Source organism: Aulonocara stuartgranti (genome assembly GCF_965226115.1).
Source record: "Aulonocara stuartgranti genome assembly, chromosome: 20".
Lineage (NCBI taxonomy): Eukaryota > Metazoa > Chordata > Actinopteri > Cichliformes > Cichlidae > Aulonocara > Aulonocara stuartgranti.
This window is the reverse complement of record NC_138956.1, coordinates 25,454,961-25,473,469: the sequence shown is the minus strand read 5'-3', so window position 1 is coordinate 25,473,469 and position 18,509 is coordinate 25,454,961. Positions and strand designations below refer to the sequence as shown.

Here is an 18,509-nt window from a genome sequence, read left to right as displayed (position 1 = left end):
AAAGGTGAAGGCCCTGTGGTGGTGCTTGAAAGTGCAATAATGGTGATATATTTTGCTTATATAAATATAACAAGGAGTAAGTAGATATTAGACCTCAAAGAGATATTTCCTATTCAGTCTGTGAAGGTTCTCAGTCATCCAGGTCATCGTAGTCAAAGGAGCTTGCAAAGAAAAGCATCTGGACTTCTTTAAGTTGCTTGAAGACGTTTCACCTCTCATCCGAGAAGCTTCTTCAGTTCTAAGGTCAAATGGTGGAGAGTCCCAGATATAACCTAGTGGGAGTATCCCCCCACAGAGGGACAAAAGGACCCCCTGATGATCCTCTAATCGCCTGAGCCAAGGTGTGTAACTGGGTGTGGGTCCCAATCAGCCAGAGTTTCGGGTGTGTTCATTGTGAAACCTGGCCCCACCTTATCATGCGAATTCCTGAGGTCAGATGGCCCAGGATGTGAGTGGGTGTTAAGGCGTCTGGGAAGGGATCTCAAAACTGGATTATAGATGGCAGAGAGTTGGTGTCGTAAACCCCCGCCTCTGTTCAAAGATGGTCGCTCACAGTGGACATAGATGGCTTCTTTCACTCCTCTTTCAAACCATCTGTCCTCTCTGTCCAAAATGTGAACATTGGCATCCTCGAAAGAGTGTCCTTTATCCTTAAGATGCAGATGGACTGCTGAGTCTTGTCCTGTGGAGGTGGCTCTTCTGTGTTGTGCCATGCGCTTGTGAAGTGGCTGTTTGGTCTCTCCAATGTAGAGGTCTGAGCATTCCTCGCTGCACTGTACAGCATACACCACATTGTTAAGCTTGTGTTTTGGCGTTTTGTCTTTCGGGTGAACCAGTTTCTGTCTGAGCGTGTTGCTGGGTCTGAAATACACCGGGATGTCATGCTTGGAGAAAACTCTCCTGAGTTTCTCTGATACACCGGCTACATAGGTGATTACAATGTTGTTGCGTCTGTCCTTCTTATCCTCCCTCGCTGGTGTCTGGTCTTCTTTTCTGTGCCTCTTTGCTGACTTTAAGAACGCCCATTTAGGATAGCCGCACGTTTTGAGTGCTTCCTTTACATGTGTGTGTTCCTTCTTTTTTCCTTCAGGCTTAGAGGGAACATGTTCTGCCCGGTGGTGTAGGGTCCTAATTACTCCAAGTTTGTGTTCCAAAGGGTGATGGGAGTCAAAGAGGAGGTACTGGTCCGTGTGTGTGGGCTTCCGGTAAACTTCGATGTTGAGTTTGCCGTTCTCTTCAATGTGCACGGCGCAGTCCAGGAAAGGCAAACAGTTGTCCTTTGTGTCCCTGGTGAACTTGATGTTTTTATCCACGGCATTAATGTGCGCAGTGAAGGATTCCACTTCTTGTGTCTTGATTTTGACCCAGGTGTCGTCCACATATCTGTACCAGTGGCTGGGTACTCTTTCTTTGAAAGAGCCAAGAGCCTTCCTTTCCACTTCCTCCATGTAAAGGTTGGCTACAATAGGTGACACTGGGGAGCCCATGGCACAGCCATGTTTTTGTCTGTAAAAGCCTTCGTTGTACTTGAAATATGTAGTGGTGAGGCAGAGGTCTAACAGTGTGCAAATCTGATCGGGTGTGAAGTTGGTCCTGTCCTCCAAGGAGCTGTCTTCTTGTAGTCGTTTTCTGACAGTCTCCACGGCCTCCGTGGTGGGTATGCAAGTGAAGAGAGAGACTACATCAAAGGACACCATGGTTTCATCTGGATCCAGGGTAAGTTTCTGGACCTTGTCGGTGAAGTCGGTGGAGTTCTTGATGTGGTGTGGGGTGTTCCCCACGAGAGGCGCAAGGATGGTAGCAAGGTGTTTAGCAATGTTGTAAGTGGCTGAGTTTATGCTACTGACTATGGGTCTGAGTGGGACAGCTTCCTTGTGGATCTTAGGAAGTCCATAGATGCAGGGTATGGCATCCCCTGCGTAAAGGCAGTGATATGTAAGGCGGTCAATAATTTTGTCCTTTTCAAAGTCTTGAAGGCAAGCTATAACTTTCTTTTTGTAGCTGCTTGTGGGGTCTCGCTTTAGGGCTTCGTAGGTATTGTTGTCACTGAGGAGAGTAGTGATCTTTGTACGGTAATCTGTAGTGTTTAGGACCATGGTGCATTTTCCCTTATCAGCTGGTAAAACAGTGATGTTGTGGTCTTTGCTCAGGGAAGTGACGGCCTTCTTTTCCTGTATTGTGAGGTTGGATGGAGGGACTTTGGCACTGGAGAGCGTGGCTGAGACTTTCATCCTGATTTGCTCTGCTTCTGTCTGTGATAATTTATTAATCCGTATGGCAGATTCTGTGGCTGTGATGAGGTCCACTATGGGCAACTGTTGTGGAGAAATGGCAAAATTGAGTCCTTTGGCTAATACTCTCTTTTCAGGTTCAGTGAGAATCCTGTCTGAAAAGTTCTTAACCCATTTCTCCTGACTGACATCAGGTGTGTTTTCTTCTCTGGGTTGTGTAGGTTCAGGATGAGGAGTGTGTGTTTTTGAAAGCAAGGTGTGAACATGTTCCCTCTAAGCCTGAAGGAAAAAAGAAGGAACACACACATGTAAAGGAAGCACTCAAAACGTGCGGCTATCCTAAATGGGCGTTCTTAAAGTCAGCAAAGAGGCACAGAAAAGAAGACCAGACACCAGCGAGGGAGGATAAGAAGGACAGACGCAACAACATTGTCATCACCTATGTAGCCGGTGTATCAGAGAAACTCAGGAGAGTTTTCTCCAAGCATGACATCCCAGTGTATTTCAGACCCAGCAACAAGCTCAGACAGAAACTGGTTCACCCGAAAGACAAAACGCCAAAACACAAACTTAACAATGTGGTGTATGCTGTACAGTGCAGCGAGGAATGCTCAGACCTCTACATTGGAGAGACCAAACAGCCACTTCACAAGTGCATGGCACAACACAGAAGAGCCACCTCCACAGGACAAGACTCAGCAGTCCATCTGCATCTTAAGGATAAAGGACACTCTTTCGAGGATGCCAATGTTCACATTTTGGACAGAGAGGACAGATGGTTTGAAAGAGGAGTGAAAGAAGCCATCTATGTCCACTGTGAGCGACCATCTTTGAACAGAGGCGGGGGTTTACGACACCAACTCTCTGCCATCTATAATCCAGTTTTGAGATCCCTTCCCAGACGCCTTAACGCCCACTCACATCCTGGGCCATCTGACCTCAGGAATTCGCATGATAAGGTGGGGCCAGGTTTCACAATGAACTCACCCGAAACTCTGGCTGATTGGGACCCACGCCCAGTTTTCCACCTTGGCTCAGGCGATTAGAGGATCATCAGGGGGTCCTTTTGTCCCTCTGTGGGGGGATACTCCCACTAGGTTATATCTGGGACTCTCCACCATTTGACCTTAGAACTGAAGAAGCTTCTCGGATGAGAGGTGAAACGTCTTCAAGCAACTTAAAGAAGTCCAGACGCTTTTCTTTGCAAATTTCCTATTCAGGTTTTTCTTGTCACTTCTGGCTCCAAAAAACAAGGAGGTGAGGGCCAAACTGACTTAAGGCTTCAAAACAAACCCCCACAAACTAATGGCTGACCCAACTTTGCTACTGTACATACTGTCTTTTATAACCCTAACATTTTCATGTCATCAGTTCAAACATGGTAATATAAGTGAGTTAAAGGCTGCTGCGTTTGGTGTGTTCACTTGGCAGTCGGTATTATGAAAAACAGCCTGAATCCATTAAGTTTTTCAGTTAAGGAGCAAAAAAAACAAAACAACAAAAAAACAAACCAAAAAAACTCCACCCAACCAAACAAACAAACATATAAAACAAATAAAAATCGTCAATCTATCTAACAGCAGGTGAGAGGTTTCAGCCTGAATCAAAGTGGTCAACTGTTATGGCCAAAGAGCAGGTTATTTTCTTGCTCTGTCTCCTCTTCCTCATCAAAACCCAGATTTAAAAAGATGATGCACTTGGGATTTGTAGCTTTTCCTGCCTGTTACCTGCTGTTAAACCATCATAAAATGAATAATCACCACTCATCACATCACCAAGCTGTTGATATACTGCCACAATTTGTAAAGTGAGATGAGGTGGGAGTGACTACATGGTGTCCGGGCAATAACTGCGAGTTGGGTGTTTGTAGCTGCAGTTAATGACACTATCTGTGATGGGAGAGGACATGGGCTCTCAAACGAAACACTGGATGGTGACACTGCAAGAAGTTTTTTATCCTGCTCTAGCAGCTGTGGGCATCCCATGTAAGTACATTTCAAAAGATAGTGCAGCTAACTGGTTTCATATGAAAATATTTCACTATTTTAGACCATTTAGAAACTTTCCTGCTGAGTAACAAGTTACCTTAACTGACACTAACCTTTTCTCAGCCAACATCGTCACCTTTCTAATCATCTGGAAGAGGAACTGCACCCTCTCCAGATCCAGTGCCTTGTATCTGATGGCCATCTCAGTGGCAGACAACTTTGTCCTGATGTTCATTGTGATTCTCGAGCTTTCTTTGAAGTACCACCAGCAGGAGCCATTTTGGAGCTATGAGCCTTGGTGCAGCCTGAGGGACATTTTTAATTACGGTGCCTATAATGCCTCTACTTGGCTTGTGGTTCTGTTTACAGTGGAGCGTTTTATTGCCATTCACACGTGGAAAATCAAACCTAAAATCTGCAATCAGAGATGTGCAGCATGGACTATAGCAGCCACGTTTGTTTTCAGTCATCTTTTTGCCATTCCTCACTACTGGTCTAATATCTCAGTCCATGATAATAATCAGACCAGGTGTATTTACAACCCAGAGGCACCGACTCGGTTCATTCATGCCCTGGTCTGGATTCAAACACTGCAAGCCTACATGTTCCCCTTTCTCATCATCCTCACAGTTAACGGGTTGACCTTACAACTGATTTCTCTCAGTAGCCGGGTTCACATCCCTGCAGGATTGGCTCCTGGGGTTTGCAAAGTCAGGCCCCTTCTTCGCTCCCGGAGAAGAAAATCAGTGGTTCTTTTAGTGACCGTATCCATGAGTTTTGTGCTGCTGTCTGTCACGCGCGCTATAACTCAGATCATCCTTCGCACAACTGAGTTGTACACTTTGGATCGTAATGATTATAATCACCAAATAAATATAGCAGCTGATGCTGGGACCATGCTCTGCCTGAGCAATGCTGCTGCAAACATGTACCTGTATGTATGCACCCAGTCCAGGTTTCGCCAGGAGTTCTCGGCTTGTATTTATCAGGCGTCCTTCTATTGCAAAACAAAACTACAGAAAGTCAAAGAAAATTCTCGGTGTGATTAGAAAACACAATCATGGAGATATTATCCTCAGCAAAGCTTTTACAGGTGCAAGCGTTCTTAGGGCAGCCATAACAAGTTAATGACTTTGTTTTTCTCAAAAGGCCACAAACCATTTAACTGAACTAAGACTCCATAAAATACAATTTAATTTTCTTTATTACTTTGCTTTACTCTTTATGTCACCCATCCCATTAAACAAAATATATGGATTTCCTGCCAAATTAACGATCTTGACACACAGCTCCATTGTTTGACTTGCACTTTAAAATAATGAATTAATTTCCTGCGTTTCCAAACCTGGACAATCAAAGCTGGCAAACAAACAAGGAGAGTCACGCTCCAGCAATCAGTTCAGTCAGATAACCATCATGATTTAGGTGTGCTGAATAGCTTTTATGGGTTTTTTTTAATGACAAAACAAACATGTCACATAAAAGTTTCGTTTAATTTAAATTCACTCTGTGTAAAGAAATGATGTTTAAATATTACTGAACTGTTACTCCTGTCATTTGGAATCTTTATTTTAAATTATGCTGCAGAAACACGGATCTGTTTGTTTTCTTTCAAACTTTCTGGTCTTTAATTACAAGTCTGCAATAATAGATGCACAGCAGTGTAACTGCGTGCAAATATGTCATTAGGTTTTGACCTAAAATATTATGCTTTAGGTCAAAGCTAATGGTTGCCACAATCCAGTCTTTAAGTGATGATGTGATGAATCCTGCTTCCGGGCCCAAACTACTCTGCGTTTAATAAGGCTTTTGTGTTTCTTACTTGTTTTAATGCTTTGTATCTTGTTCTATTTAATCTCAACAAGCCCCTAAAACAGTCAGTGATCACTGTCGGCCTCTCTTGGTTTTTATTACTGCTAATCATTTTAAAGCTCAGTTTTTAAAACCTTACAATGTCACTACAGCTCAGCCCATGCAGCAGTATATTGATAATTAACCTCATATTGTGGATGGATTATCTCAGTTGTTCTCCTGGCTGAAGTTCAGTCCGTTTACAGCATCCTGCCATGCGATTGCATTTGTCCCGAACCATCGGGAACCCTCATGTTAACTTTTACAGAGTAGAAAAAAGTTAGCGTTCATCCTCCAGCTTCACTGTTTATATTATGCTAACATAGCTGTGTCGCTAGCGATCATGTAGCACATCATTGTATACCAGCTAGCCAAACTTCAGTAACCCTACAAACGTCCCTGCTGTTTACTTTCCTGTCTTCATGTATGTCAGAAATGATAGCAGAGCTGTACGTCTTAATTTGTTTCATAAATCCCTCAGTCAGAACATGGTATATTATGACTAGTGAGCTAACTTCCTGCTAACTTCTAACTCTGTTAAATTTCATAAATTTGGTTTTCGTGAATGCCTGGATGTTAAACTTAATTGTTAAACCAGGTAGAGCAGCAGCACTGATCATTTTATTACAGATGAAGGGATTTAGACAGTTTTTAACTCTCAGTGATGCCGCAGTAATCGTTTGACTTTGGGACCTGCAGCAGAGTTAGGCACGGCTAATGATGTCAGACCGTATAGATGTAACAACTCTGTTGTAGACTCCAGGGCAGGTAATTTTGGGGCCCTTACCACCACTTCATACCTGAGCAAGTCCACTATTTACCAATTTTACACACACTGTAAATGCAAAAGAAATATCAGGTTTTGATCATCATGGACTACTACCACCATCAGTGAATATGTACAAAAATAGAATTTTGGGTTAAAATTCAGTTAAAAAAACACTGGACTGCATTAATAAAGTTATATTTTGTTCAGAAAATGGAACCACAACGTAAACATATAATAGAACTTTTTCATATCTGTCCAACTTTAACGAAATAAATAATTTAAGCTGTGCATGCTGTGTGAGATGTGAAAAGGGGCACTTTTCTGCTGGAGATTTGGTTCACAGATCTTCTCAAACTTTTTATGAATACATGGTGGTACCTTCAGGCTTTCTCTACAATAAAACAAAAATGAACTTTTTTGACATGTTATTACAGTTTTTTCTGAATGCTTAAACCCTAACTGTGATTCCTGTAGCACAATCTCTAAAACTATTCAGACTTATAGCAAAACCACTCACTGAGTTTGCAAAACTAAAAGCACAAAAACTGCTTTGCACTCAGTTTGCAATTTTGTAACACACACTTTGCACAACTGTAGGCACAATTCACTGCACAACACTCAATTACCAAATTTCCAACACACTCCTAGCAAAAGTATACACATGTATGGCTATCATTAAAACTAATTTGCCAACTGTCTGGCACACTTTCACATGTGAAAACTTTTTTAGATAATTAGTTCACTTTGCAATCAGCCTAAGCACTATAATACAGGTAAGCTGTGTGTGCGGAGTACAATGGAGGGAGCAGAAAGAGTGAGAAGTAGAGGAGGCCGAGGAAGAGGACGTGGAGGTGAAGAAGTAGGATGAAGAGGACGACAAGGACAAGGAGGAGCAAGAGGAAGACGAGGAGGGGGGAGAGGAAGATGAGGAGGGGGGAGAGGAAGGGTAGGAAGAGTAAGAAATAGAATTGCTGATGACATCAGAGCTACAATAGTGGACCATGTAATCAACCGTGGAATGACCCTGAGGGTAGCTGGCCAACGGGTCCAGCCTAAACTGAGCCGCTACACTGTAGCAAGTACCATAAGGACATCTTGAAATGAGAATCGGTTAGTACAGTCACTTTGCACAAAGATTTGTAGCACTGCCATATGCCAATGAGAAACACACCAATACCATTGATGTAAAAATACTGAAATTGTTACTTTACAGAATTGCTAGATGACCAGATGCTGGGGGCAGAGGAAGCATGTTCACTGCAGACCAAGTAACCCATATAGTCACTATGGCGATTGCAAATAATCCTATACTTGGAAATAAACACTTGTGTTTGTTTTGATGTGTTTGAATAAACACCAGTACTTGAAGTTTGGATCCCTCTATGCTTATGATCCCAAACACACTGAAAGTTCAGTAAAAGCATGCCTGGATAGAAAAAACAGATAGTGACAGTCCCCAGAGCCTTGACCTCAATATTACTAAAGCAGTGTGCGATCATCTTGACTGAGAATGGAACAAATGGCAGCCAACATCAAAAGAAAAGCTTTGAATCTTATTCAGGAATCCTGGGGAAATATTCCTGAAGGCTTCCTAAGAAATTACAAGAAATCTTGAGAGCTCAGACTGTGTTTAAGAATAAAGGTAGTCATACCAAATATTGACTGTCAAGCGTGTTAGAATTCTTCATTCTTTGTTTTTGCTTTAAATGTTGTAGAGTATTTCTATCTATTCTTGCACCTATTCCCCATTTGCACAATCCTGCATACGTAAGTCCTTGGCCACCTGCTTAACAGCTTCAAGGTTATTTCTTGAAACAGCTATGTTGATGATTCACAGCTGTACTTTCCCGTTAAGCCACAACCACAAGAGCCTCTACGATTCTACTCAGCTAGTACAATTCAATATAAAATTCTTTGCTTCAAATGATGGTGTTACTTTTGATCAAGATCTCCAAAGTCATCCAGCGTTGCTCTTTTCATCTAACAAAGAAAATCAATCAGCCTAAGCACTATAATCCAGGTAAGCTGTGTGTGCGGAGTACAATGGAGGGAGCAGAAAGAGTGAGAAGTAGAGGAGGCCGAGGAAGAGGACGTGGAGGTGAAGAAGTAGGATGAAGAGGACGACAAGGACAAGGAGGAGCAAGAGGAAGACGAGGAGGGGGGAGAGGAAGATGAGGAGGGGGGAGAGGAAGGGTAGGAAGAGTAAGAAATAGAATTGCTGATGACATCAGAGCTACAATAGTGGACCATGTAATCAACCGTGGAATGACCCTGAGGGTAGCTGGCCAACGGGTCCAGCCTAACTCGAGCCGCTACACCAGGGGTGCTCAATACGTCGATCGCGATCGACCAGTCGATCGCAAAGGTAGTATTGGTAGATCGCATGGCATTAAAAAAATAGATGCCAGCCTATCATCCATCCCGTCACTTGATTGATACAGGGAAGCCAGTCAGATGACATCGGATTTTTTTCTGACGCTTAGGTCGCTGCGCATGTGCAAACAGCGGCGCGAAGTGTAGTAAAACTGACAAGCTAGCCAGCGAGTTAACTACAAATTTTTAGCTCTCGGTTTTTTCTAAACCTAAGAAAGGGTTAAAAATGAGTGAGGGAGCTGGACCAAGTAAGAAGACAAAAACGTATCACTTTCATACGGAATGGGAGGAAGACTTTTTTTTTCACGATGTCATTTTCGAAGTGCGTTTGCCTCATCTGCCAGGCTGCCATCGCAATGCCAAAGAAGGGAAATGTGGAGCGGCATTTTCGAACTGTTCACGGAAAATACGACACTACATTCCCGCCGAAAAGCGAGCTAAGAAAGAAAAAGGTGAAGGAACTAAAATCCCAGTTGTCCGGACAGCAGTCATTTTTCACACAACAAACTTCAAAAGCGAAAGCCGCCACCGAAGCATCGTTCCGGGTGAGTCACATCATCGTTAAAAACAAGAAGTCTTTTCAAGATGGAGAGATGGTAAAAGAGGCATTCGTTGAAGCAGCTGACTCATTGTTCCGAGACTTTAAAAATAAGGCAGAAATAACATCTTCGATCAAAGCTCTCCAGCTGTCAAGAAGTACAGTTACACGGCGCTGTGAAGCCATGGCGGAGGATTTAACCCAGCAACTTTGGAAGGACATCGGAGATTGCCAGTGTTTCTCACTGCAGTTGGACGAATCTACGGACGTGAGTGACACAGCCCAGGTGTGCATTTTCATTCGTATGGTGTTTACTGATATCACTGCAAAAGAAGAGCTATTAACAGTCCTGCCCATGAAAGAACAGACGCGAGGAGAGGACATATTTCAGTCGTTCAAAAACTTTATCGAGAAAACCCAGCTCCCAGTGTACAAATTGGTGTCTATTACCACAGATGGAGCACCCGCAATGGTTGGCCGCTTGAATGGATTTATTGCCAAGTGCAGGCAGGACGATGCTTTCCCGGACTTCCTAAATTACCATTGCATAATCCACCAACAAGCGTTATGCGCTAAAATGCTCAACATGAAGGAGATCATGAATGTTGCAACGAAGATCGCCTGTTCTATTCGCGCCAGATCTCTTCAAAGACGGTTATTTCGTGCACATCTGGAGAAGGCTGACTGCGACCACTCTGAGTTGTTGCTACACACTGACGTGAGGTGGCTTAGTCGAGGGAAATTCCTGCAAAGATTTCGAGAGCTCTGTCCGGAGATTAAGGAGTTTTTCCGTGTAGCTGGACAAGCAGAATACATGCAACTTAATGACGGTCAGTGGCTGTTAGACTTGGCATTTTTAACCGATCTGACAAACATGTTGAATGACCTTAATCTACAGCTGCAAGGAAAAGACAAAACAGTGATCAACATGATCAGCTCAGTTAATGCTTTCAAACGAAAGATGCAACATCTCTCTTTAAAGCTGCAGCGCCATGATTTGATAAACTTTCAAAACCTGGCGTCAGAGCTGGAGATGCAGGGGATGGCCTGTTTGCAACTTGACAGTGCACGCTACACAGAGCAGATTGACAATTGTCTGTCAGAGTTTGACAAACGCTTTCAAGACTTTTCTTTGCTCGAGCCAGTCGCTACCTTCATGTGCTATCCTTTTCGGGAAGATGCTGATGTCGATTCACTCGCATCAAAAATTGCAAAACTATTTCACCTGAACTCTTCTGGAGTGGAAGATGAGATTTTGACACTACAAGCCGACATTGAGCTGAAGTCCAGAGATCATGGACAGTTCTGGAACTTACTCACAGAAGTAAAGTACCCCAACATGAGGAAATGTGCTGCCTCTTTGACTGCTTTATTCGGCTCCACTTATTTATGTGAGTCATCATTTTCCCACATGAACATCATTAAGTCCAAGTACCGTTCCACCATGACTGATGAACATTTGGAAGTGTGTTTGAGGCTGGCCGTCAGCAGCTACTGTCCGGACTATGCATCCCTGGCTGATTCAATTCAGTGCAAGTCATCAGAGTAAACTCAGGTAATGACAAAAAATTTACATTGTTAATTGTGTTGTGAAATATTGGATATTGCGGTTATGCATGTATATACATTGTAGATATAAAGAATCCTCAATATATTTATAAATAAGTATATGTTTTGGATTTTTGTAGTGGGTAGATCATGTTGACTTGGTCATTTTATAAGTAGCTCACATGCGGAAAAAGTGTGAGCACCCCTGCGCTACACTGTAGCAAGTACCATAAGGACATCTTGAAATGAGAATCGGTTAGTACAGTCACTTTGCACAAAGATTTGTAGCACTGCCATATGCCAATGAGAAACACACCAATACCATTGATGTAACAATACTGAAATTGTTACTTTACAGAATTGCTAGATGACCAGATGCTGGGGGCAGAGGAAGCATGTTCACTGCAGACCAAGTAACCCATATAGTCATTATGGCGATTGCAAATAATCCTATACTTGGAAATAAACACTTGTGTTTGTTTTGATGTGTTTGAATAAACACCAGTACTTGAAGTTTGGAACCCTCTATGCTTATGGATCTATGACAGAAGTATGAGCTCAAACTGACATAGCCTACCTTGTGCACAGAGAAAGCAGGGCTAGGAGGAGGAGTTGGCCGTCCGACTGCGGTCTGGGGTGTGGGGCCTCCCTGCTGCTGCGAGTCGGGGTGGTCTGCCTCTCCCCACCGCAGGGAAAAAGGTAACACCACCTGGGTCTGGGTGCAATTCCCCCCTCCAGGGGCAAGGGTACCTAGACCCGGTCTGTAGAGTACGCTTGGGGAGTGTGATTGTGTGTACAGCGTCTCTTTATGTCTGTCTCCACGTTGGTTGAGTGTGGAGTGAGTGCATATGAGAGCATGAGGGTGGGAATGGATGTTTGTGTCTGTGTGTGCCCGTATGTCTGTGTCTATATGTCAGGTTGGGTATCAGACGCCACCTCTCTGGGGACACCTCAGGCCCTCCAAGGTTTGGAGGCCTATCTCCACCCACCACCACTTCCCCTGCCGGTGGCGGACTCCCTCAGGTGTCGGTGTGTTGGTGGTTCTTTGTGTCTGGGGGTGGGCGTCCGGGTACACACCGGCTCACTCCTTGGCGGCCGCTTGTTGGGGCCTGGGGCCTGGGGCTCGCTCGGGCCCCTTTGGAGGTGGGTTGCCCCCGGCCTCTCGGCCTGGGGCTCGGTCACTCAGGCACAGCTGGGGGCCGGCGGAGCTCACGGGCGCGTCACTGCAACTCCCCCTGACTTCTGCTCCGCGGCTGCTGGGCGAGCCCTCATCTGGGACTCTCCTCAGCTCTTACTGGGACAGTGGCGCGGCTGCCCCTCTGTTGGTCTTCCATGGTCTCTTGTGTTCTGGGGGCCTCTGGATGTCTGGAGTTTTGATCTCCTCCATACCCACTTCACACCCTGGAGGACGGGGCTGTGGCCCCCCCACACTCCCTAGCAGATCATTACATGGAGAAACCTTTGGAATGCAAGCATGCTGATCCACACAGGTATGCACACATGGGTATTCACAGACGCGGACTAAAGCTTTCTTGGCTGCTGCCTCAAAGCACACTGTGCGCTGTCTATCTTGCGTGCTGCACAATATCGTTTATTATTTAGTAAATATTGATATCTATGACTAGCTAGTTTATTGTGATGGTGCTTTGTTTTCTCTATTATTATGTTGCTCTTTGTTGTTTGCTGTCTTCTCTGTTTGTTTTTTTTGTTTGTTTTTTTTTTTTTTTCTCCATACAGGTGACCCAGGAGTTCTTTTTTTTTTCTCTCTCTTCCCCCCCTTCTCACCGTCTCTTCTCCCCTTTGGTTTTCTTTCTTTCTCTCCCCCTCTTTCTCTCATTCATTCCCCCTGTCCTATTTATTTAAAAAAAAAAAAAAAAAAAAAAATGACAAAGGATGAACTGAAGCTCTGCCATCACGTAATGTCGCATACTACTGTTTCTGATGTCATTTAAAAAAAAAAAAAAAAAAAAAAGGAAACACCATTTTTACGAAGGTGTGAAGAGTTAATCTAGCTGTGTTCGCTTTTGCAAGAGAACTACAATGTTTTGATTATTGGGTGACAGGTTTTCTTATTTGTGTGAAGAGTTTTGCAAAATTAGCCAATGGTTACAAAAAATGTGCTTAAGCAATCAGAAAAAACTGTATTTATTGACTTTTTCTTACAAACTCACGTTCACTGACTGTTTATGTTAAAATTCATGTTCACGTTTCAAACTACAAAAGAACTCAAAGGCATTAAGAGTATGCCATTATTACAAGTGGGAGAGTGCCAAGAGAAAGTTGTAAAACCTGACAGAGACATGACCCCACATACTGAGGGGAAAATCAGACCCCTTGGGTCCTGGATGTGGAAGAAACTATGAATAAATCTTGATCGTCTACAGGGAAACAACAAATTGGAACAATTTGATTGCTGTACTACAGCAGAATCTTAAAGAAAACATTACAAGCATGATAATGACTTGTAGAGTAAATTTCCCAGTGCTAAACTGATCTCACCACAGAGACCTGACCTCAACATAACTGGGGCTGTGTAATTGGACACAGCTTCAGTTATCACTTAATAAACCCAACGCCAATTGAATCTGATGAATTTTTTTTTTCAGAAATTCTGAAAGGAGCTTCTGTTTTTTTTAAACTGTGGAAACATACATTTTCCTTTGGTGTGGGAAATTCACTGAAGTGAAATACAGCTACGGTCTTGAATTCACCACAAAAATACCAACTTAATTGAAAGTTATTGTATCCATATTCATTTTTGTTTCCTTGAGAGTTTCACACAAAGTACAAAAAGGGGGAAAACCAGCAAAGAAGACTTAGAATCATGAAAATGTGCTGTTCCAGTGTTCAGTTCAAAAGATTTATGACTTAAAAGCGCCTGATATAACCAGCAGGGAGGAATATTTGCCCCAGCCTTATAAGCAAAGCTCTGGATTGTTTTGCAAAATCCTTAACAACAGCGTGTCTGTGGACAAACCATCGCTAAGATGTTATTTTGCAACTTCCAGGCAGGCACCCTCAAACATGGGTTAAAGCAGTTTGCACATGTCAATCTCAATATCTATCCGCCTTATAGTCTCTCTCCCCTTCCCTCGTGTACGAATGATTAATAATAATAATAATAATAATGGATTGCATTTATATAGCGCTTTTCGAGACCCTCAAAGAGCTTTACAATTCCACTATTCATTCACTCTCACATTCACACACTGGTGGAGGCAAGCTACAGTTGTAGCCACAGCTGCCCTGGGGCAGACTGACAGAAGCGAGGCTGCCATATCGCGCCATCGGCCCCTCTGGCCAAAACCAGTAGGCGGTAGGTGAAGTGTCTTGCCCAAGGACACATGTTAAGAAAAAAATATTAGGTAATTTAGGATTTGTTTACACATCTGATCACCTGGGAACTGAGGAAGAAAAAATGTTGTCCTATTTTTCTTTTCCTAATGTAAACATTTACATCTTTCCAGGATGGAAATGTTTACATTCTGTTACTTTGTGTCCCTGGTGCAGGAAGGTGATCAGTAAGCGTAGATCATGTAATGTCCTGGTGCTGTTGCTTGGTGTTGGTCTTGAGTGATACCTCTTTCTCCTGGATGTACTTCCAGTATTCCTCTTTGGGTAGGTATGCCCTTGTTCTATTCTGTCTTTGAAGCTGGATCTTTGGAGAACAGGCCATTTATTCTCTTGGCCTCTGCCAGGGGCGATTCTAGGATCAGAGCTTTGGGGGTGCTGAGCACCCAGAGAGCTGCCCAGCCAGGCAAGATAAACTTTACTTGTCACGATGAGACTTCTTCCCTGTCTCTGTCAGTCCCTCCATCCCTAATTCCTCTATATTTCACCTTTAAAAACTATTTACTTTGCCTTGTTTGGTATCATCCTTTTTCTGAATTTACAGTTACAGTGGCTTGCAAAAGTATTCGGCCCCCTTGAACTTTCCCACATTTTGTCACATTACAGCCACAAACATGAATCAGTTTTATTGGAATTCCACGTGAAAGACCAATACAAAGTGGTGTACACGTGAGAAGTGGAACGAAAATCATACATGATTCCAAACATTTTTTTACAAATAAATAACTGAAAAGTGGAGTTATTGATATGAAACCCAAGGTACTATAGTACCTTGGGTTTCATATCGGCACACATGCACATATGACAAAATAACCAGCTTCAAATGTTGTCGGAAAACACGTTTTCAAAACTGCAGGTTACCTGGTGTAATGTTTTTCAGCTAAAAAGAAACATGGTCTGACTCCTACCTAACTATATAAAGAGTAACTGAAGGTTAAATGCAGCTAACATGTCCTGTTTTAAGCCAGGCACTCACACCTCCGCTCTGCTGCGTCTAGGCCACCATCGCTCTGGCAGAAAGGGCGCTAGAGTAGGGGAGCGGCGAGCTGGAACAGACCATTTTTGGTGGGGGGGGGGCTATACTTTTGTTGTTAAAATATTACTCCAACCAAGTGCTGTAAGGTTTTTATATCTTTAGTAGTGTGTCACACAAACAGCAAATATTGTCAAAAAAGTATGAAATCTTTGGGGGTGCTTTGATTCATTTTGAACACCCCCAGAATGGTGAAGTGCCCCCAAAATGGTCTAAAAGCGCCCCTGGCCTCTGCTTTTTTGATATATCTCTTCAGCACAGTGGCCAGAGCCGTGAGCTTTTGTTTGGCAGTTTCTAGACTCTCATACAGACATCTGGTTCTACCTCTTTTTCGTCTTTTTTCGAGCTGTCTCTCATGATGCCCTTTTGCACCCCACTTAACCGACTAACATCATTCCAGGCTTCCAGCCTTCTTCTCCAAGGGAGGCAACAGATGTTGAATTGGCTTCGCTGCTGGATATGTATTATATACATATAAATCCAGCAGAGGAATCAATTGAACATCTGTTGGGCAGGAAATGTTAGAGTAATACAAAGGAAAAGCACAGGGCTACTCGGTGTGAAGATGAGTGGGTTGCAAGTTTGAATTTCTATCAAGAATTTCCTCCACAGTGCTCGCCACACCCTTACCCTAAGTGAGTTCATTCACCTGCACACACAACATTCATACTGACGGAGTTCTACATTTTTTATTACAACGTTTTAAATGTCACAATTTGGACAAAAACATACATTTCTATAGCAAGACTTTCCTCAGTATCAATTTTAATGTGAACTGTATTGTACCAGCAGGAAAACATGTGGTTGTGGAGAAACTGACTCATCAGTAGAGGGAGCTCTGACTCTGACAGGTGAAATCAGGGCATGACTTGGATTTTTTTACGTTTTTTTCTTGGCATTAAAAAAAGGTATTCCACAGTTGGATTAATAGAAAAAAACCCATATGGTCACACAAAACCCCAGCAAAGACATCGAGCCTGCCTTGAAACCATTTCTTGGTAATTGCAACTATTAAACTTGAATTAGGGATAATGGTATTTATGAGGTTTTGGCAAGATATTATTACAGTTTTTTCTGAATGCTTAAACCCTAACTGTGATTCCTGTAGCACAATCTCTAAAACTATTCAGACTTATAGCAAAACCACTCACTGAGTTTGCAAAACTAAAAGCACAAAAACTGCTTTGCACTCAGTTTGCAATTTTGTAACACACACTTTGCAAAACTGTAGGCACAATTCACTGCACAACACTCAATTACCAAATTTCCAACACACTCCTAGCAAAAGTATACACATGTATGGCTATCATTAACACTAATTTGCCAACTGTCTGGCACACTTTCACATGTGAAAACTTTTTTAGATAATTAGTTCGCTTTGCAATCAGCCTAAGCACTATAATACAGGTAAGCTGTGTGTGCGGAGTACAATGGAGGGATCAGAAAGAGTGAGAAGTAGAGGAGGCCGAGGAAGAGGACGTGGAGGTGAAGAAGTAGGATGAAGAGGACGACAAGGACAAGGAGGAGCAAGAGGAAGACGAGGAGGGGGGAGAGGAAGATGAGGAGGGGGGAGAGGAAGGGTAGGAAGAGTAAGAAATAGAATTGCTGATGACATCAGAGCTACAATAGTGGACCATGTAATCAACCGTGGAATGACCCTGAGGGTAGCTGGCCAACGGGTCCAGCCTAACTCGAGCCGCTACACTGTAGCAAGTACCATAAGGACATCTTGAAATGAGAATCGGTTAGTACAGTCACTTCGCACAAAGATTTGTAGCACTGCCATATGCCAATGAGAAACACACCAGTACCATTGATGTAAAAATACTGAAATTGTTACTTTACAGAATTGCTAGATGACCAGATGCTGGGGGCAGAGGAAGCATGTTCACTGCAGACCAAGTAACCCATATAGTCATTATGGCGATTGCAAATAATCCTATACTTGGAAATAAACACTTGTGTTTGTTTTGATGTGTTTGAATAAACACCAGTACTTGAAGTTTGGATCCCTCTATGCTTATGGATCTATGACAGAAGTATGAGCTCAAACTGACATAGCCTACCTTGTGCACAGAGAAAGCAAAAGCCAGATGTGTTTTGTATTCATACCATCAGTGTGCAGTTGGCGCATTGTGTGCTTAGTAGATGATGGCTTGTGTGTACTGTTTGATACGGAAACACCATTTTTACGAAGGTGTGAAGAGTTAATCTAGCTGTGTTTGCTTTTGCAAGAGAACTACAATGTTTTGATGATTGGGTGACAGGTTTTCTTATTTGTGTGAAGAGTTTTGCAAAATTAGCCAATAGTTACAAAAAATGCGCTTAAGCAATCAGAAAAAACTGTAAAAGCAGATTCAGAATAACTTTGGTGGAAAGTAATTTAATGCTATATCTACAACTTCATTTTTATTAATTACACTTCTGATCCTTGTACTTACCAGTGAGCGTTGTTGATAAGCATGTCCATCTGTTTATAACCACAGTGTATCCCCCTTCTAATGGCTGCCTCCAACAGGATGACTCTGTGTCCCGAAGCCAGACTTGTAAACATTTAAAAAGGTCTTGAGCAATAGTTCTGAAACTTTTTGAAGTTTTTATTTGGAAATTCAATTCTTCTTTTTTCTTTCACTAAATTGGTCTTCTACCTGATCATTTTCATAATAAACTTTTTTTTCTTTTGTTAAGCCACTTAACCTTGACCTGTGAATCATTCAAACATAAAAAGATACCTAACTTCACAGGTGCAGGGACGAACCAGTGTTGTGCCTTTACATAACAGAGAGCTTAGAGACAAACCCTTTTTAAATTGCATCTGTAGCTACTG

General features: G+C 42.8%; 3 protein-coding genes across 3 annotated transcripts in view; all 3 read left to right on the top strand.

Annotated features, from left to right (window-relative positions):
- LOC309696742 (uncharacterized protein) overlaps positions 1 to 18,509 on the top strand; it is a 49,653-nt gene that overhangs the window by 23,351 nt on the left and 7,793 nt on the right. The window lies entirely within an intron of this gene.
- On the top strand, positions 4,062 to 5,268 carry LOC309697722 (putative G-protein coupled receptor 139; the record flags this gene model as incomplete). The annotated part of the gene is made up of 2 exons (XM_082519838.1): positions 4,062 to 4,216; positions 4,343 to 5,268. The coding sequence occupies exons 1-2, from the start codon at positions 4,138 to 4,140 to the stop codon at positions 5,266 to 5,268; spliced, it is 1,005 nt and encodes a 334-aa protein (XP_082375964.1). The 5' UTR covers positions 4,062 to 4,137.
- Positions 9,521 to 11,299, top strand: LOC309697721 (general transcription factor II-I repeat domain-containing protein 2-like; the record flags this gene model as incomplete). Its single annotated transcript, XM_082519837.1, has 1 exon — positions 9,521 to 11,299. One exon carries the CDS (start codon positions 9,521 to 9,523, stop codon positions 11,297 to 11,299), a length of 1,779 nt encoding a protein of 592 aa, XP_082375963.1.